Source organism: Struthio camelus, chromosome 4 (assembly GCF_040807025.1).
Source record: "Struthio camelus isolate bStrCam1 chromosome 4, bStrCam1.hap1, whole genome shotgun sequence".
Classification (NCBI taxonomy): domain Eukaryota; kingdom Metazoa; phylum Chordata; class Aves; order Struthioniformes; family Struthionidae; genus Struthio; species Struthio camelus.
Window position 1 is genome coordinate 84,648,963 of NC_090945.1, and position 21,267 is coordinate 84,670,229.

At 36.9% G+C, this 21,267-nt stretch overlaps 1 protein-coding gene across 3 annotated transcripts in view; it reads right to left on the reverse strand.

The window, feature by feature from the left end:
• Positions 1 to 578: 578 nt before the first annotated feature.
• The window catches only part of DNAAF9 (dynein axonemal assembly factor 9), an 81,324-nt gene continuing 60,635 nt past the window's right edge, over positions 579 to 21,267 (reverse strand). The window contains exons 28-37 of one of the 3 annotated variants that reach the window (XM_068943815.1): positions 20,226 to 20,351; positions 18,186 to 18,223; positions 12,357 to 12,492; positions 11,916 to 12,002; positions 10,655 to 10,761; positions 10,022 to 10,096; positions 9,660 to 9,862; positions 7,808 to 7,873; positions 7,052 to 7,145; positions 579 to 4,814 (exon numbers count right to left, since the gene is read on the reverse strand). In XM_068943815.1, coding sequence (XP_068799916.1) covers positions 4,702 to 4,814; positions 7,052 to 7,145; positions 7,808 to 7,873; positions 9,660 to 9,862; positions 10,022 to 10,096; positions 10,655 to 10,761; positions 11,916 to 12,002; positions 12,357 to 12,492; positions 18,186 to 18,223; positions 20,226 to 20,351 — 1,045 coding nt within the window. In that variant the 3' untranslated portion in view covers positions 579 to 4,701. Of the gene's footprint in view, positions 4,815 to 7,051; positions 7,146 to 7,807; positions 7,874 to 9,659; positions 9,863 to 10,021; positions 10,097 to 10,654; positions 10,762 to 11,706; positions 11,820 to 11,915; positions 12,003 to 12,356; positions 12,493 to 18,185; positions 18,224 to 20,225; positions 20,352 to 21,267 lie in introns of those variants that run through there. The other 2 variants (XR_011141151.1, XM_068943816.1) reach the window with 2 other exon arrangements.

Consider the following 21,267-nt stretch of genomic DNA (forward strand, 5'->3'; position numbering starts at 1 on the left):
CAAAGCAAAACAAGGAGGATAAGGTGGGGTCACCCTCTCAATGGCAGTCTGATTTCAGATCAACAGAAGCTGATCTTGAAAGTGCATCCTCATTTATATGATTTCAAGGAGTAGGATTTAACTCTGGCATTTACATGTATGCAACTACCAACCCCTTTGCTATAATAAATCCATATAAACTTTCCATGATGAATATTAGTAAGTGAATAAATACTGGGTGGGGTAGAGGGAGGGGATCCACCTCATGCAGGTGGATCCCCTGAAGGGGGAGACCCACTCATCTCCACCTGAAGGATGGAGACTGCAGGGGAGATGCTTCACACTCTACAACCTGTTTTAAATTTTGTCCAATTAGAAGCCCATGCAAGAATGTCTAAAACTAAAATAACAGCTTAAAAAAAGAATCAAATTTCCTTATATTGTTATGCCTTAGTTTGAATACAAACACAGTAACCTTTCTTATCTTGCGTATTTCTCTTTACTTTGCCACTTCAGAAAATTAACCAATTTTCAAACAAAACCACTAAATGCTTAAAAATTAATTAGCTTATTTCCTAAGTTTGAAAGAAATCAAAGGATGACAGTAGATGGATAACTGTTTATTGGTTCTTTCCATCACATCTGAGTTACAGGTGTAAAAGTCACACAAACTACAGGTATAAACATGTAAAACAATACAAAAATAAATGGAAAGGTAATTTTATATTTACTGAATCAAGTTGTGTAATAAATACAATAGGCAAAAAGCTTCAATCACACAATTCAGTTTAACTGAAGTTACAGTAGTGTTTGTAAATACAAGTTTTAACTTAAGTTGCAAATATTAAAGCATTGAGAACTAGTATAAAAGTGAATTTTGGCACATTGTAAAGTGAGAAGTGTTATATTAATATCTGACAATTGTGTAAAAATGAAGCAATTTCTCATTAGCTTTCTGAGGTACATTTTTAAACAATCTAAAATTAGATTAACGATGCAGTTCTAACTCACAGTTTACAATTCACTATACTAGTTACATTTTTTCCCTTTTAAGAATACCAAAGTATTCTAGAGCTTAAATCTGTGCAAATTCAGAAAATTCTCAATTAAAAATTAATAATAATAAAAAAAAACTTGTTAGGAATTTTTACCTGCAACTTAAATCCTCCCTGCAATCAGTTTTGCTAAACGCAAAGTGTAAAATTGGACAAATACCAAATCGCACAGCTTAACAAAAAACACTCCTAGATCACAGCGCAGTTCAAGTTGCAAGCATTGCTTTCCTAGATTTATCGCATTTTTCTCCCCATAACTTCAGTAACTTTTGATCACACTCATTCTCTGTGAGGAAAAAAAAAAAACAACCCACCACAGCTGCTAACATGAAGGTCAGCAAAGCAGTAAACCCCTTGAGGACTCTCAGCACTTCACAATATCAGAAATGCCTGGACACAAATTTACTGTTACCAATTTTCAAAATACACTAAAAGATAATGAAACAGTGTAACGGCACTTTTTAATGTATCCAAACATTTGCAGTTCAGAAATGGTGTTTTTTTTTTTTCTTAGTTTTACAGTAGCTAAAAAACTAGATCATTAGAAGCAACTTAATCCTCACCTCAACTTCAACAGAGTGAGAAAACCAGATTACCCTACAGATGGGTTTCAATATGGTATAAACATCTCCGACCAGAGTACAAAAGTCACGCTCTTTTCCAAAAAAAAAAAAAAAAAAAAAAAGTGCTGCTGACTGTAAGAAGTGACTCCAAAATAATCAGCAACTGTATGAAACTATCAGCAGCATTAGGTATTTACACATTTTAGTCCTCAAAGAGTTTTTTTTTTTAAACAGTTTAACCGTTTGTGCTAATATCTTTCACTAGGCTAATTTTAAGTCCTTTCACCAAAACCGTTTTTCCTTTAAAAAAGAGGGTGCAAGCAATACAACCCATGACGTCCATTTATTTTATGCTTAGTGCATTGATGGCGTCATTTGCAAGGCACTACTATGTTTAAAGGATACTATTGTCACAGTTTCACTATTTCGGCAACTTTTTTTTTGTTTTTGTTTTTAAGTCACAGTTAAAAATTAAAAAAAATTGAGGTAATCAAATTATTTCAATACCAAAATATATTAATTGAAACAGTACCAGTATGGTGAAAGGTCTTCATATTACACAGTTATTATCATATAGCATGCAGTACAGTATATAAGTTTACCTTTGTTCTGAGCTCTTCCGATTCAGTTTTTAAAAAACTGCTCAATTTGCACAGTAGTACACCAAGCTTATATACGTATTTCCTTTTTGCTCACAGGGCATCTCAGTTGTAGTTACAACTCACTGTGCCAACCCCAGATGAATTAGCTCCACTGTCAGTTATTTTGGAGAGCTGCACAAATTGGAGTTCTTAAAAAGAGTTCAGCAGAGCAAAATAAGCTACAGTATCTTCATCTATCATTTAATCAATTGCACTTAAATCTACACTGTTATTGACTTACACGTTAAGACAAAGCATCAAAGCGCCATTTGTCTTAAGCACTGGTATTTCTTCTGACGTTACATAGTCATACCACTATTCTAGAAATATGGCTTTGCAGGTTAGATAACTTGTACTGGAAAGGAGTACACTGGGTTTACACTAAGTTTATTGGCAAAGAACTACAACTTTTTAAAAATTTCCTAATGCGCCTTGCATTGCAGTGCTACCTCCAGAAATCGTACTTTAATAATCCTGGTTTGACCTATAGTTTCATGCAACCAACGGTACTTAGTTTGTAAACTCCTGCTAGTCCCCCAGGATCCACTGCTAGCTACATTTACTCTACCAGGCACTACAGTATATTAAGACTAAAGTATAGCCATGCATAGATAACTCACGAGCCTTATCATGATGCTCTATACCTGTAATATGGGTTACCCCAGAAAGCCTAAAAACACAAACTAATTGCTGGCTTTTATTGTACTTTAACAGGATACAAGTAGTTTCATAAAGTCTCGTGGTGTGCAAAAAAATTCTTAAATTCAGATAATTTAAGTCTAGTAGGCAAGCTATTAACGAAACCTTATCACATTTATATCCCGAACTGCAGCACCTGGAATTCCAAGTCTATACTGTATAACCACCACAGCACAGGCACCAAGTCAGCTAGAAGTAACAGATACTAAAAGCCTATCTAAATGGTGTTTCAGTTACTGATTAGGTTTATTGAAATTTCAGCCATTTAAGATTCCAAAGGTAAAAAATATACTTCCTAAGGCATAAAATTGTACAGAGCCTTGAGGTTGACAGTAGGAGTTAAATCTCATTTTCCTTCCACAAAAAGAGACTGCATAGATTTCAGTTATGTGTAAGTATTTCAGGTACACTGCAAGAAATTATTTCCTCAGTAATTTCTTACTGCATTACATACATCTGGCCAAAAAGAAGGAGCACAGCTGCATTAGGAGATCAAGCTGTTCCTAAGGCAAAGGAATCTGAAAAATCAAAAATCCCTCCTGGACTGTTTTCGCTTCACTACATTGGGAACACATAGCACGTTGCAGTAATCTGATAATTCAAATAAGCTTCAATAATTATGTTTAAGTAGCTGCTCAGGTACTTTATACTGCTTCATCAATGATCTATACAGTCTCACTCAAAATTGCATTAAATTAAAAAAGGATGAGTTGCCATAATTCCTACTGCAGTACCATTTTAATAGCTGTAAAGTTTCTGTTGCAAGTACTTAAAACCTAGTGTATCAGCTTTCTAAAATGTTAGTGTGCAAATTCTTCTGAAAGCTTCACAAACAAGGTCCTTCATAGTTGAAACATTTATTTTGATACTTTTCACCTTTGGAAATCAGTCATTTTAATGAAGAGGAATTAGTCAGCTGAAGAATCCTGGCTTTTCATGCTCTTACCCTTCTCTTGCTTTACTTAGTTTTTACTACTGAAATAAGAATCTTTGAAGATAATCTTTATGCATCATCAAGTCACAGATTACAGCAATTTGTGTAACATATTGTATAGAACTGGGAAGAAAGAAAGCTATCTCCCCTCATCTTGTTTCACCCTGACATGTATAAACGTCTTTTCAGAAAGAAAGAAAAAAAAAAATGAAAATTTTGACCGCAGATTCAAACAGTGCAGAGGTTTTTGAGACACGCTGTCCCCTTGGAAAAAAAGGCAGAGGTGCTAAGTGTTCCCCCATTTCTCGCTTTAGGAACACCCTAACAGGAGTAGGATTAGGCACTCTCTTTAGAGTTTTTAAAATGTTCCCCCATTTCTCGCTTTAGGAACATCCCCCAATCCTACATACTGCAGTACACCACTGCTGATTAATGCTCCAGTGCAACAAGTTTCAAGGGACATCAAGAGAGTGAACGGGTTTGATTATCTGCATGACAGACCAATTCCATAATTACATTCCGATCCACTAGAAAATATAGTTTTGCTTCTTTTCTTCTTCTTCTTCTTCTAAATACATTTCCACTACTAGCCAGAGATTCCAGGTGATGCTTTTTACAATCTGGAATTAAGGTGAAGTGGAAGCAAACCTCACAGTACAAACAGCTAAGCAGTTACCAGATTAAAATGCCAACCTTACAGGAATGACCTCTTTGTTTTAAAAGGAGCGCTGAAAACTGACATTTCACTTATTTTTTAGTTAACCAGCAAGGACAACAGCATTTTTGGTTACTGACAGTAGGTGGTTCAGAAATCCACAGAATGCACACGCTTATGTCTTCTGCTCGAAGAGATCATGATACTCTTGTTCTTCTAGTTCTCTGTTGAACTTCTCTATTTCTCTGTTGGCCTCTTCCAAATAATCATTCATGAATTGGTCCATTACTGATTTTGAAAAACTGAGGAAAAAAACATTTGTCCAAATAGTGTTCATTAGAAAAGAAAGAACAGGTCTGAAGGATTAGTCAGTTCAGGGACGCTAACTGAAAGCAGAAATACAACACATCACCTTCTGGGAGACCTAACCACAACTATCCTTTATTAATGGGAATAAAGGAGTTGCACAATAGGCATTTCCCAGGCAAGAGGAAAAAATGTAAAAACATCAAAACAACAGCAGGTTTGCAGACGTTGACAACTATTTTGGTAAGCGCAAGCCTAAAAACTCTGCCCTAAATTCTAATCACCCAGAAGTTGGTAACCAGCTCCTACACATACGCTTTTTCACTTCCAAACAGCAAGACGGCAGTAGGGTCACAGCATCAGTTACTATTACCTTTTGCGAGAAGTGAACTTTTCAGCCTAAAGCTAAGATTCATGGATGCTAGAAGGCTGCAGTACACTATTATTTAGACCCTTAGTTGTAACTGAAGTCTCACTAGTTTGGAGAAATATTCCCTGGCTGATCTCCTGCTTCTCCTTTGAAAAAACAAACAAACAAACAAACAAACAAACAAACCCCTGCTGTTAGAAAAATCCTCAACCTTGTGTCTGTATGGAATTAGGCTGCATTCCACAGAGCCAGGCAAAACTCAAGGTAAGATTATTAGTATGAGTCCAAACTTACAGTGTCTCACCACATAGGTTGGGAAAGAAAAAGCTTTAGAAATGGGAGAAGCAGAGTAGGAGAGTCCAGGGTGTCACTGCTTTTTGCTGCTTCAGGCTGCCTTTGGAATTTGCTCTAAAATCGAGACTGCGTCCATTGCAGTACCTCGATCCTTTAAAGCTAACTTTTTACTTCTCTTAAGAAAGGACGCAATTTTATTTCCAGGAAAGACACAGATAAGGAATACCCTTTTGAGTGTGTCACCAGTACTAAAAAAATCTAAGTGGTTGTTAATGGAGAAATCATAGTGCATTATTTAGAAATTAGCTCAGCATCAATACTTCGGTCTTCTGTTAAGAGTTATGGACGTTTAAATAGATTTTCTGAAGGACAAAAGTCACCTAAGGATCCATCAATTCACATACTAAAAACGAATACTGCAGTAGGCTGCAGTACCAGCCTACTGAACAGGGAAGTTGGAATCCACTGTTACTACATTTTCAATTTACCTAGTGGACAGAAATCTGCTCGTTTAAAATTTTAACTTGTCTTATAAGACATTGTTCTTATCCCAAAACAGAATCTCAGAACCCACCTGAATTTTTGTGAAGTTGCTCAAAGTCATGGAGTGAAAAGTAAATTGAGACTATAAAAACTAAAACTGAAATTTAAATAATAAAGACAAAAATGACAGAAAATTAGGGAAACAAGAAAAGGAATACACTGGAACACCAGTATTGCTCTGGTGTTTCTTGCCATAGACAGAAATACGATCAGGTTTAAATAAAAATAATTAAAAAAATTGTAGTCCAAGAAAGAAAGCTAGAGGGCCTTACTTTGGACACAGTTTACATCCTGTAATTCACACCAGACAAGACCTTGTAGAGCAGCAAAGAAAGCACAGCACGTTTAGGAAGCTGTATATGTCACAATTAAGTAAATCATACTGGCTGCTAAGCTGAAGTAGTTTTAAAATAAGGTTTCACTTGCTCCAATGAATTCAAAAAGTTATTACAGAAATGCACCTCCATACCTAATTCTATGCACACTACTACTACTTTGCACGCATTTAGGTTTTCTTTTTTCAGACTAAGTTTTCAAATTACTGTAAAGATATGCAACAGAAAAATATATTGTAGTAAAGCATAAAACATCCCTGACTTTCTATTTCAGTGTCGACACGCGCACACACAAAGTTACATTCAGTTTGAAGTTTTATCAGGTATGACCAGGAATTAAGCAAAGTTACAGGACTATTTTGTTTGAAAAGTAGTTCTTTCACAAACTGTGTTCCATAAATTATTCTCTGCATGACCTCACGTACAGCAGTTTGGGATTTTTTTTTGGTTCTATTCTGCATCTTAGATCATACATCTGAAAAAGCATTTTAATAACAGTTTTAAATGGCAAGTGGCCATGAACACATTTAAGCAACAAAACTTTTCACTTCATATTACTACCTGCTAATCAGCTGGCTCTTAAACAAAATATCTGCTTTGACAGTTTGCTTTTGAGATGTGCACAGCTTGTGGTCTGCTCAAGATTTTCACCACACAAAACATTTTTTAAAGGATACACGGATGGTAATCCATTTTGTCACCAAAAAAATTCACAAATTGAGTCCCATTGTAAAAATAACCAGCTGGAAGTGGATCCAAGTGGCGCTTCACCTAAATTAAGAAGGGATATACAGTACATTAAACATGTGAAAATAAAAATTGCTAGAGACAGTCCTAACAAGCTTAAATAGGTATAAAAAAGTTCCATCTGCAGAACTTCAGGAGCCAGGGAGGAAGGTACAGCTCCTGGCTAAAACCGAGTGCTCTGTAAAGACGGTACGACAAGTGAGATCCATTTAGACTTAGAAAGTCACGTACAGCAACACTAATCAAAACCATGCCAAACCTTTAGGAACCCAACTTCAGAGACAGCACTTAAAACTCTGTTTTAGTTGATGGGCACAGGATTAGGCATTTAGGGTGATAACTTGCAAGCGACAGGCTGCAGAGTGCAGGGCAGGGAGCAGATGGGGAACAGAGGATCACTACACAAACAAAAGGTATGCGTATGGCCAGCATCCTACACTTCCACCTGCGTTCCGGGGCAGGCTTGCAATCTTGAGATAAATGCTGACACAAGGCCAAGATTTACATCTCAGATCCCTCCTAGACAGCCTGGGCTATGTTTTTAGTATATAAAAGGCAGTAAACGCTACAATAATTTAGTGCTCAGCAAACTTGTTATGGCAGATACGCGAAGCGCTCCATCATACAAATGGGTACTTAAGGAAATCGGCCAAAAGGAGGACTTGCTGTTAAGTACTCCTACTTACATGAATGTTTTTTATTTCCTGAAGGGTTAGCATTCCTCTGGTTTTCAGGGCTTTCCTCTGAGGTTTCTGCATAAAGAATTAGAGCCTAATTATACATTTACTGCGTGACAGCCTGATATTACTAATGCAGTTGTGTATTAAAAAAAACAAACCAACCAACCAAACGGACAACAAGTCAGACAGGAACGTAAGACAAGTTCTTTCTTGAAAACATGGAAAATGCCAGCGAATCTATGATCACATGCTATCATGCTCAAGCCCAATACAGAAGTAAGCCTTTTCAAAGCGTCCTTTTTCAAGCATGTGACGATATTCACAACTATATTCTGAAAACAAATGTAAAAATGAAACCGTTACATAAGTCCCTTTTAGAGATGACAAATTATAGGAGTATTTTGAATGACAATTTAAGTATAGCTCTATGGAAAAAAAGCTTGTTACATGAGCAAAGAAACAACCTCGGTTTCAGTCTGAAAAGCTTTAAAATTAATTTCTTTAACGTAGTACGTATTAACTCTCAAAACTATGTGAAACCCTAAATTAGCCAACACTTGTGAGACTGAAGAAAAAATAACCACTCTCTGAAGATAGTCTTGTTCAATCTTAAGTTACATTTAGTTCAGGTAGTCCTGAACTAGTCAAACAGGAAACACTTCACACTTGAGATGTTTTTACTTTTGAGTTGCAAGTTTTCATAAAATTAAAATTCTACAGAATGCTTTCTTAAGTGTCAAAAGCAATGGTCTCCATATATTTCCCACGTATACAACGGATGGGAACACTGTCATGAAGTAATACAATCTGCCAGGAGAACAGGGCTGAGAACCTGAAACTCCTTAGGAACAACCCTAGATGGTCTGCAGGAAACTTAATTTCTGTCCCACACAACTTTCTAGAGATACCACGAAAATCTGAAGCTGTAAAGAAGTAACCAGGAGTATTTTTAAGTAACTAAGGTTCCAAAGCGTACATCACAAGAGCGCAGAGATAGAACTACAGGTTCAGGCTCCAACTAAAGTGCTAGAACGTGTAATTTGTATGGTTCAGCAGTTCTTCTGTCCAGGTACATTTCTGAATTCAAATCGCCAAGATTCACTTTGCAAGACCTTAATCTGCAACCTGACAAAACTGCTGGTGTTACGTGGTTGTGTAGCAGTAAACCATCTTGTCCTGCGCTCCTGGACAGACTGTACCTGCTTCGGCACGGAGCTGGCCTAGCAAGACACCACAACTGCAAAAAGTGCTTTCTAGATCATTCACTCTTGGTCTTACAAAGTGCATGTTCCCTGCTCCCAGCTCTGACTTCTGTGGCATAGGTGTGTTACCCATGCAGGAATACAAAGTCTTATATAGCTGCACACTTGACAATTTCAGCAAGAAAAAAAAACAAAAAACAAAAAACAAAACACACACACTATACCCTCCATTTCAGCATATTACTTTCAAGGAGGTTTAGTTTAGTGAATCAAATCAAGTTTTCAACTTTGCAGTGTTTAAGTACTTCAAGAACAATTATTCCATACTACACGTTAGCTTTTGGCAATCATGTCTCAGTTAAATCACTGTGTGTTTATTCTGGATGTACTCCATGTGCTCAAGTGTTCCAGACAAGCATATCAATTTATGAATATGCTGCAGCAGATATTAAAATAATACACAAATTGCAATACACATTTGCAAACTGCTAGCTCTCTGCGTCCTCTCCTTGCAATACATTTATTCTGAAATGTTAATGCCTTGGTGGAAGAGAAAGTACTTTAAAAAAAAAAAAAAGTTGAGACACTCAGATTTCTCCTCTTGTTAAGAAATGCCAAACAGATCTCACTGAACAAAAGTATACATGCCCACAAACCTGTTTTGCAGTTTCTCTGAGCCAGTCTTTTATATCCTCCTCCTTAAGAGAGCAGCCAACGAACACAAGGAAGCACTCCTGCTGACTGCTGCAATCTCTGTTATCATTTCTTGAATCAGGAGGAGTTGGCCCCTCCTGAACAGGCACAAGGCTTAGCGAATTAGATGATGTATTGTGACAGACTTCAATCACTTTATCAGAATCTAACCAGGAGAACAAAGAGGAAAAAAAAAAAAAGCTCTGGTAATTGCTAATTTAACATAACACACTTGTATAGACAGAATACAGTACAAAAAAAAAGTTTTCAAATACAAACACATGAAATACAGTCACAAGACACTGCGTAAGTATTTTGCCTTTACCTGAAAATTTAACTTTTCCCATGATGTGATATATGTTTCCAGAAAAAGGACTTGGTTTGAGCAATGACTTAATCGCTGTTTGAAATAGAAGACAGAAGTTATCTCACTTATTTTTCTTCTTCTTGGTGTAGCTTCTGTTCAGACCTATGCTACAAATGGGTTCTACTTCACATCCTAGCGCTTCAGTGGAAAGTGTTGCAGTGTCCCCTGTAGCCCACACTACATAACGTTTCTGTGTGTTCTCATTTCTTCTCTATAGGGAAGGTGGAAAATACAACGTGTTCGGCATAACGAACGCTTACAGCGAGGAAAGTAAAATGGCGCTTCTTAGGACACTCCTTTGCTGAGGAATTTAAGGAACTAAAAATAAAAAGTAAAAAGGGATAGCTGTCTCAACCCCCAAAACCAAAAGAGAAATTAGATTTTTATTCAAATGAAATCATGGGTCAGGTTCTCCAGAGCGGATATTAAAGATGATTTACTATATATTAAGGAAGAGAAGCTGAATTTCCAATTAAAAGTTTACTTCAGCAGTAATTAAAGAGCTGTGCTATCTCAGTGTCTTCCTTCCCCCTCTATTCTTCAGTATTTTCAACTTGGATTTAAGTCAAGTCTGTCAAAGTTCATGTGTACCTTTACATTTGGTCACAAATCGTGTTTTTTCTAGAGGACGATTAAACCATACACAGATCTGAACCATTGGCGGAAAGACAGACCCAGCTCCAAATTTGCCTTCATACCTTAAGACAAAAAACAAACACACACCTTCAACATGCAGAAAACACACACACTTTTGCTTTTCATCTAAGAGACTTCTTAAAAAAACACTCACACACACAAAAATAACACCACATACCCCAACCCTATTATTTTACAATAGATAAGCTTTCTCACGGAAAGAAAAATACTAAGTTTATTCTCTAAGAAGAAATCTGTAGAAGTGTGATATTAACTACACTAGGCTGTTCAGAGAGCTCAGGACTCGCTTGGATGCTTGGACCCTCACTTCCTGCTGCTAGTTTTTTTTTTTTTTTTTTCTTACTTGCATACCATCATCAAATCAGGTAACAGTTGTCAAAAAGTTTTACATAATTTCTTCCCCTGCTTTACCTCTCTTCCTTTGGCTATATGCAATCCACAAGCAGCTCTGACATTCCACACTGCACTTTAGGAGCCTTATTCATGTCCAGTTTAGAGGTAAATATTAGTTATAAATAAAAATACATACATACATACAGGACTGGCAAACTGTGGTGAATAAACTGTGCTTTCAACACTATAAACGTATCTAGAAAACAGTCAGCCAGGACTCAGGACGGCTGACAGGTTTATATTCTCTGCCAAATCAGTGCAGCACAGACAACTGCAACAAGATGCGTAAAGCACCCTGATCCCTGAAAAATATCACCCGATATTAGATGAAAAGCTTGTTACCATGTATTATTTTGCCCTTAGCCTCTGCCAAGACTGTCAATAAGGTGGCTGGGTTTTTATGAATAATTGTTCTGCTAATAGCTAGACTGACATAGCAAGTTCATTCCAGTAAGGCTGAATAGCTGTCAGAATGAAATTACACTAGTCATTATTGACCTCACCCATCCCAATCCTTCCCAGCTTACTCCCAGAGGGTTCTTTTCTATTCTTCTGAAAAGAAATAATAATCTTGCCATTGATTTAAATGGTGGCCAGAAAGGATCCTTTTCCCCATAAAAGGACAGCAGTAGTGTATCTACTAAGAATACTCATCAGCTCTCTTTTAAAAATGATTTACAAAGCTTGCCTGTTCCAAATGAGTAGTCTTGGAAAAAAAAAACATAAATTGAGTTAGTGAGACTTTTTAATCTTCAAGTTAATTAGAAAAATAGTTTTAGTATTTCTCAGTCTAGATACTTGCCAGCCAGGATACATTAAGTATCGAGCTTTCATCATCTGAGGATTTGAAAAACTGCTTTCTGAGAGAATTAATTCAATATCCTCATTCCTATAAGAGAGATAAAGATGAAGATCTTTAATTTATAGCCTCAATAAAATGGCTATCTGTATACTACTTCTAAATAAAACAGAAACGTTAATCACAATAAAATTAGAGCATTTTTTCCCTTAGTATAACAAGAGTAACATAAGCCTACTTTGCAAACAAAAACATACATTTCCTAATCCCTATATCTGTATAACCAGAAATGTAAAGGAACATGCCTGTTACACGAGAAGCAATTAAGAAAAACCATCAACTTCTTAGCATGAAACACTAGAGAAATCCAAAAGAACTCTCTTGTTGCTTTCAGTGTGTCCCACCAACTGAAAGTGGCATATACCAAAAAGTGACTAATATTACCTAGTTACAACTCCATTTTCTGCCAAGATGAATGAAACAGCAGGATTTGCTGCTCGGATAAGGCTTTGCAGTTGCACAAGGAGTGGATGCTTCTGCTCAGTAGCGTGACTTGTGAAGATGACATTACTCACTAGTCCTGCATAAGAAAATTAAAGAGTAGTTTACAGAAGTCAGGTATGCCACAGTGACTAACACAGTGATATAACCGCCATTCCTCTCTTATTTTCGCTCCTTCTACGCTGCATTAACGTTATTAAAAACAAGCAAGGAGCTTTGTCTCTCTTGCCTGCCCAACAAAAACCCAGAAGCCCATCTAACTTCATATCTGTTTGGAATACCCAAACTCAAAATTATTATTAACTATCTATTTTGCAACAGCATTTAGAGGGCTGCCAGCTCAGCAGCTCATTGTGTCACAACCCATAAATACGTAAGAACTATAGTTCCTGAAGGAGACAACCACTTTTCAGCCACTGGGAAGACTAAAGGGCAAAGAGGCAGAATATTACAATTTGTGAGTTCTTATGACTCAGTGAAAACAGCCTAACCCCTCACCCCAGCATGAGCCTACCAATACAGCACAAATCACTGAAGATTTTACTAATGAGGGACGTCTGCTTTGCCAAAACACAGCTACACCAGGTCAAGGCGTTTCTTTCTTTCTTTTTTTTTAAAATTAGATGGAATCACCGTAACAGAAACAATTTTGATCAATTAACGTAAGAATTAATTTGAGAAGAGCTAGTTTAATAAAAAAAGATGACAACCATTTCAAGCCACCTGGCAAACTCAGTGTGCAGAAAGATTTTCTTTTAAGGTGATTAAACCTAACAAACAAACCCCCCCCCCCCACACACACACTTTGGACTCTGACAGCTATCACTTCTGAAGCAACAAGAGAGAAGTGTTGTTGCTGTTGTTTTAAATAAACATTTTCAGACAGCAAGCCTAAATTCATGAGACACTGAAGATGATAATAGATGGAAACAATGTGGTCTCAATGCCAAAAGAGGCTTCAGCTGTGTCACCAGAAAAGTGATTTCCTTTTCAGACCTAAAAGCATCCTCCAGTTTGCTACCAGTTTGACCGAATAAACAGTTACTCTCCTCAAAAACTTTCCAAGACTTGAAGATGACAAAACAGTCGTCATGTTATACCTGCTGTCTTTCCAGATATTAGAGAAGCTTCACATTAAATGAGAACAGCTGCTGCTACTGCAAAAGCCTCTGAAGGAAATCAGAAATAACACACCAACAACCATCAAAAGCCTATAGATGCTGGAAGGGATTTCATTAAGGCAAGAACACTGGATGACATACTGGACTTATCCTCTAAGTAAATTCAGTGCTATAGCATCTCTATGTTCCAATTATCCCAAGAAGGAATTACACCAGAACAAATTTCAGCCTCGTTCCTCAGCCAGCAAGTTGCAGGACTGACTCTCTGGTACTCCCTAGGACACCCGGAACGTTATTTTTCTGGTCAGAGCTGCAGTGTGTACCACACTCATCACTACTCAAAGTAGAGTATGTAATGCAACTCACACCACAATCTGTTGCCTGAAATTATTCCTGACCTTTACAGAAGTCTTTAAAGTATATTAATCCTTGCACAGGCTTCTTTACACAGAAATTTGTATACCCAGTGTTTCTGGGTTACCTACGTTATAGCATGTGCTTCCATTCATTGCTATTTGCATCACTGACCTTTTCAAGCTAGAATACTATGAATAACCTTTGCAAATTTCCACCTTTAATATATTTCTATTTTTTAATCCCTCACAGAAGTTTCCACTCTCAAATTCAGAAACATCTAAGTTTTCCATAACACAGTCACTCCCGAGATAGACTGGGGGAAGAGAACAGTGCGTACGCAGAAGTTTAGCCACATGAATGCCTGAAATTATATTGTAGATCATGCAATAAAAATGAAAATTATGAATAAGCTAATCAGCCACCACCACATTGTGGGTGTGCTGCACACAATGTTTAATTTTTAATATACCTAAACGATACTGATTTAAAAACCAAGTTTAATTAAAAAATAAAGTTATACTTTCTGCGAAGTCAACAGGGAACAACAAAAAGGTTGCATAACGTAAATGCCACGAAGCATACATTACAGTTAGAATCACTATACATTAAACAGAATAGGTAGCTGTCAAGGACTAAGCCGGCAAAGATTGAAGTTTAGAAGGAAAAAAAAAAAAGATTCGAGGGTTAAAATATCTAGCAAACCAGAAACCAATGCATCCTGTCTCGTACTCTTCACCCATGATTTTCTCCATCGCTCCCTCCTTCTTTTGCACTTGTCTAAGTGGAACACCTTTTAAGCACTAGCTGTCTTTCTTGCTTGTAAACTCCCACACAATCTTTGAAGTAAGAGAAGACTGTTCAAAACCTGTGGAACCTACAAACTTCAGCTCTGCACATACCTATGCTTAAATGTTACAGGTGCCCGTATTCCACAAGAATTGGCCCTATGTTTAGAAGGCAACAGACCATACTGAATTGACAGACATGTGGTGGTAATCCAGAGGAAAAACAGTTGTCTAAGAAATAGAACATACCCGAACAGCTTTAGTAACTAATAATTTTGATCTCTTTGTTTAAATTGCCACTGACCTCTCTCTCTACAGCGTTTCTAAGATGATCTGGTTTCGTTTAATTCTTTATTTCCACACCTATCTAAAGGAGAATCTTTGCAGCCTGGGGAATAGCGTGTTAAGACAGAAGCGGTAAAGAAACAGGGACAGATTAAAAAAATACACACATTTAACAACAGTAAAGGTCCCTTTTGTCCCTGAACGTAGAACAGGCATACTAAACAACACTCATATCCCAAGCTACATTGACTTCATATACCACGAAAGAGATGCTCTCGTGCACCTAGACTAGCAAGGTGTCAACCTACACCTTCTGCACAAGGAAGGAAAAAAAAAAACAACAAACCACCAAAGGCATATTTGAAAGGAGTGAGAGAAAAGGAAATTACAGCACACAGATGGTGGTAAGATTTGGAAAAAGTTTAAACAAATATGCAAGGAAGAGACAAAATAAAACTGCTGAAGTCACAAATGATTGATGCGTGCAAGGCTTTTATCAGTCCTCTTTGATCCTGCCACTTCTGCTACTCCTGTGGCTTTCCAAGCAGAAACTGTCAGTCACGTAAAATGATGTTGTATTGAAAACATGCATAGATACCAATTAAAGTGATCTCCACACGGCGGAACAGAACTGGAAACCAGCAGGCAAAATACTCACCCTACTTACTCTCCAAGTTTGAAACATAACTGATGTGGACAAGGTGGTCATCCAAAACTCCCTATTTGCCTGTATCCATATTTGTCTTGTTACTTGCACTGTGAGTTTGGGTTTTAACTTGTGCAATGCAAACATGAATGTCTCGCTAAACACTCTCACTTTTGATCTAGAAATCAATTCTCCATTATGCAGAAGCAGATTCTCCACAGGCTGTGTGTAAAATTGAATCTCTCCTTCCCTCTTGATCTTCCACCTTCAGCACAGAGACAAACACATATGACTCTTGACCCTGACCTGCCCAATAGTATTTGGATTCCTACACCTTACAAAACTCAACATATTTTCTTTAAAGGGAAAAAATATTTTGGATGCTACCAGCCAATTTATATTAGTTCTCTACTGTGCATGCAATACAATTCTCCATTTGCCTAGAAAGTTTAAGAGTTTACCGCACCGCAATTCAAAGCGCAGTTTTCCTCCTAAAATGTATTACACAAAAACGATCCCCATTCACATTATATAATTCGCTTTAAACAAACAGACCTCCAGGTCATCTAACGTCACATTTTGTATCTGCAAACATGTCAGAACCTTGCAGCATAACAAAAATAATTTGCTGCCAGAGGAACACTTCTTCTAACTTCCTGTATTTTTCCTTTGTTTAGGAAAAGTTCCTCCTTGAATGATGACAAATCCTGACCCAGGTATGCCCATTTCCAAATGCATATTTTGTTTTAAATAAATTTTTTTTTCTTTACATTCTGTTATAAAAGAAAAAGGCTTAACCTCGTAGTTTCTCAATAATTATTGATACTTTAATTTTATCTTTTAACATTCTCCCTTCTCTCTTCAAAGAAGAATTTTGCCCAGGGCTATAATCACACTAGTCATCTTTTGGTCAGTTCCTCAGACTGCAGCATCAACATCTCCTTTCCCAAATGAGAACATAATATTGATTTATATAACAGCACACATATACTTCTCATCTTATTCACTATTTCATTCTTTTGGGTTTTCTCCCTTCGTGCACAATCGAAAAGGTGGCATAATTCTGATGTCATCGCAAAGCACTACACAGAGTCTAGTCTACTTTGACAACTACGTGTAACAAAGTACAAGCAAATACAAAAAGAAGAATCCTGCAGCTCATCTGAGCAGACAACAGCATAAGATCAGAGTCACTCTGAAATAACTAAGGTCAGAAAGTGACTTTAAAAATCTCAGCCATCACTGGTCTGTGATCTGTATTAATACGGACTGACATTCCTGTTTCAGACTGAGCTCACAGTCTGCCTTAAATAAAGATTATTTCACTGGAAAGAGTTGCTCTTACATGCACATTTAATATTGTGAACATAGGGAATCCCCACTTCTTAAATTTGACTGTAAAGATGTCATTGCTAAATTTACTTTTCCTCTTGAAATTTAAATTCGATGATAGGTGAGGAAGAATGGTACTCTGCTTACGCTAACAGCTTCACTAGGTTCCCAGTCTGACTAGGAGGACAATGCAGTAAACACTGTTTAAAAGTCAGGATACAAGACTGTATATATAGCTAAGAAACAGATCTTTTCCAGGTGAGTTTTTTGTTAGTTTTTCAACTTCTTCAGTTTGGAGCTGAGAAGTGATGTGTATTAAAGCAAAAACTGCCCTGCAGATGTATTTAGAGTAATTACTCCTTCAAAATTCTCCCTCAGTAACATGATTTAGACAGGTTAGAATACAAGACGAGCATTACTCCCTAGAGACGTGTTTCTCAGAAGACAGCCTAGCATACGTGTTTCATTTAATTGCTTTAAAGAACGTGATAGACTGAAAAATGCTATATATTTCTGTCTTTGCTAGAGAACTGACAATTTATTCAGAATAAATGAGAAACAGATCTAGCTATTATCCCCTAAAATCCTAAAAAAAACTAACAAAAAGAAAGGTGACCCTAAGCCATGTTCTGAATTTCTTCCCATCCACCAAAAAAAAAGAAGAAGAAGAAGAAGAAAAAAAAAAAAGTAGTCAGCCTAGCTAAACTAGTTCCATCACAGGAAGAGATTCTACTGTTTCTTGAGGCTCAGAATCTGCTCTAATGCCAAATGAAACTCGCAAGGATTCTCCAAATCATATTAAGAGGGGAATACGGGGAACAAGCTAACTAGTTCGTTTTTTCCTTCCTAAAATAGGCAAAATGGCAACCAAAGGACAGCTCCACTTCTTATCCGTCCCCAAGAAAGGAGGTAACTGACATCCAGTCAATGTGGCTCCTAGATTACAAGTACAACCCAGGTTACCAGCAGTTAAAGGTAAGGTTAATTCGTGGCCTTGGGGAAAAACTTCCCCAGGTGAGGGAATGAATGCACACATGCATCATGCTCCAGATTCTTAAATCTTCTCCATGCACCCACGCTGTTTGGCAGTAGAGGTAGGGAGAGACACTGTGTTCTGCATATACGGGTCTTACCTCCAAGAATTTATCATGATCCTTTGACTATAGGCATATGCAGTGTATGTATTTGGCAGTATAGCTCAGCTATTTGTTCTACATAGCTTACAGTCAAGAGAGACAATACATACCTTGTGAACACTGGTCCAAGAACTTGGGAAAAAGTAGTCTAAAAATATAAGAATAAAGTTAATATATTAAGGATAGTATTTTTATATATGGCCCTTTAAATACGACGTGTTTCCACTAATTTGAACACTGACAGCGAGAGTCTCACTATCCAACCCACTTTTGTTTCCTTTCCTCATAATCCATGTAACTGGAATATCCCTACAGGTAATGCTTTTCAAGAGTTCTTTCTCAAAAGTTAGCTCTCTAGATTTTTTTTTTTTTTTTTTTTTTTAAGAATTTGAGAGATAATTCCCACCACTTAATCCATTCTATATTCCAGTAAGTTAGAAAAGCCTCAATATTCCTTTAAATTCTGTTTAAACCATAAGAATTTTCAGCGTGTCTTAACAAAAGAATTGAGCCTTCAGAACACAGTAGGAACTCATCATGGAAAGACTCTACGTACTTAATGCTTTCTCCCCCTTGTTAGGTCTCATATGAACTTCCAGTACTGCGTCAGACATGTGACAATTATTTTTATGAGCTTTATCACACATACAAGAGCTCCAGAGGAAAGATAGCGTCTTATCTCTTTCCTTTTAATTACTGCTCCCTTGCTCTGGCTTGCTAGTCAGCACTGTAACGAACATCACCCTAGATCATGAACGAGCTGGACATCTGTACCAAACTTTCAGGGAAAGGAAAGTATTTTGCTTCTCTTAAGTGAAATCACCAAGGCTTCCCAACTGAAAGACTTGTCATTGCCAGTATATGGCTACTTCATAAGCTCTTATCAGAAGAGACTTCAAAGCGAGACACAAATAGTCTACATTGTAGGCTAAGCCTCTTCCTTCAATTGCTACTGCAGTTCAGGAGACAAACAATGTTTGTCAAGGGACTGTAGGCTACTGCTGCTATAAATACTACTCAGTAGCATGACCAGCAACACGTTGAGTGAATTTAAAAAAAAAAAAAAAAAAAAAAAAAACCTAGGGAAGGAACTTGTCTTCACCACGTTTTTGGAAAAACAACAAGTTAAAACAGGTCTCCGCCAGTCAATTCACCAATATTTTAAGTAGTCTGTATTATTCAATACAGCCTTTGTTATGGAGACCAGAAGAAGCAGTAAGGTAATTTCTAGTTATTCCCTAGAGCAAAGCACAAGAAGCTTATTGCGGTGGGTTTTTTTTTTTTTTTTTAAATACATTTAGGAAGTTTTAGGAATGCACATTTATGAAATGATTGGGCACTTCAGCTCTAAGGTTTGATGCACAGAGTTATGTAACAAAAATAGCAGCAATTTTAAGAACTCTGAAAATTGCAACTGCTTTACCTTACTTTTATCAAATCAGCTGCAAAGGATACTGACAAAATTTGAGTATTTTACAGACAGATCTATGAAAACACATACTATGAAACAGCAACCATACTATACTATTTAGAAATGTCAGCGGCTTGGCTTTGCTACTGTTTCCTTCCCACCCTGCCTCTGCGGTAACCCAGGACATCGGATTTTAAAATTTGCAATGTTTTTGCTTCTCGTCCTTTGTTGTTCTCTTCTACAAAATTTGGGCCTGCTTCCTCTAAGTTCCATATTTAAAGTCTGGAAATTCTTCATTTAATATCCAAAGTAGCAATACAATCAATAACCCAAACTGAGATGCACATCCCACTCTTTAGCCACAGTTGCAGTAAGACTCATTTGAAAAGTAAGAATAAAAAAAATTCAACACACAACAGGACGGTTGACTGTCAAGATTTCACAAGGCCCTTAAGTAGAGTATACGTATTTATTTTAGCACTGTGCTACTGCCAATCTTTGTTTGTTCTTCCACAGGCTAAACTTTTAGAGCAAAATTATACACCTAGTGAAAACCAACTTTCATCATTATAAGTCAAACCATATTAATTTCGCCCAGTAGGGATTACCTAGCAGTTTTAGGAAACATAAGACAGATTAACGGCATTTAACTACCAAGTAGCTCCAGTTACCATAGGAGCGGTCTTGTACTTTGCACATAATCTATTTTCAGACTACTAAAAAACACTTTCAAATGTACCTGTGTTCCATATAGCAACTCAATGGCTCTACACAAGTATTAATTGCTCCAATGATGAAAGACGACTTCACATGTGGGTCCGGATGAGTTTGCAGAGCCTGTACAACATCAATAATATCAGTATATCTGTAAAAGAACAAAGTGAGAATTTATTTTCAGAGAAACAAAGTGAAGTATTTCAACATCTAATGAAAAAAATTGCTTGAAACGAGTTTAGGTTTCTAGAAAAGCCCATCAAAAATTGTTAGAGAGCAGTTCAAAACTTTGCAAATCCAGACAATTAAACAGGCTGCAAGTACCATGAGAAATAAAGTATTCACAGCTACAGAGGAAAGTAGTATAAGCTTAGTAATCAGCAACCTGAAGTCTGGCTTCCTGGAAGCCCAAAAAAACATAATACAAGTACAAGCACATTATGCCCACTGCAAAATGTATCAATTTAGAGCACTAAGTTTCATTCAAATAAAGGAGAAATTAATAGCTAACAACTAACACTCAATTTTATCAGCATTCAAATCTAAGTGAGCTATTATAACTAACATATCCATTTGCTATCAGTTCTCCAGACACCACTGTATTATAGTTCTGTTTGATAAAGTTAAAATGAACCTGAGTTTTCATTCCAGATGCCTATTTTTCAGCAACCTATAATCTTTTCTCAAAACTGCATTAACAGTAATAAAGTTAATGGATTGTAGAGAGAACTCCAGCTTCCTTGAAGTTCTCTATACCCACACTTGACTACCCAGAAAACATGGAAAAACCTACAACTTATTAACCATTTCTGAAGCCCGTGTCAACAGCGGAAGAGCAATTATTTTGCACATCAGTGGACTTTATACCATTTCTACCAAAATTAAGAAAAAAAATTCTCATCTACTCTAACACGGAAGAAATAATGCTTTTTAGCGTTATCAGAATGGACCATAACAAAGAAAATGCTCTTAAGTTTCCTATATGTCCTCAGTGAAACAGACCAACAGTCTGGGAACTAGAAACGTTACAGTCATGTTATTGTAGTATTTTGCCAATGCTACTTGAG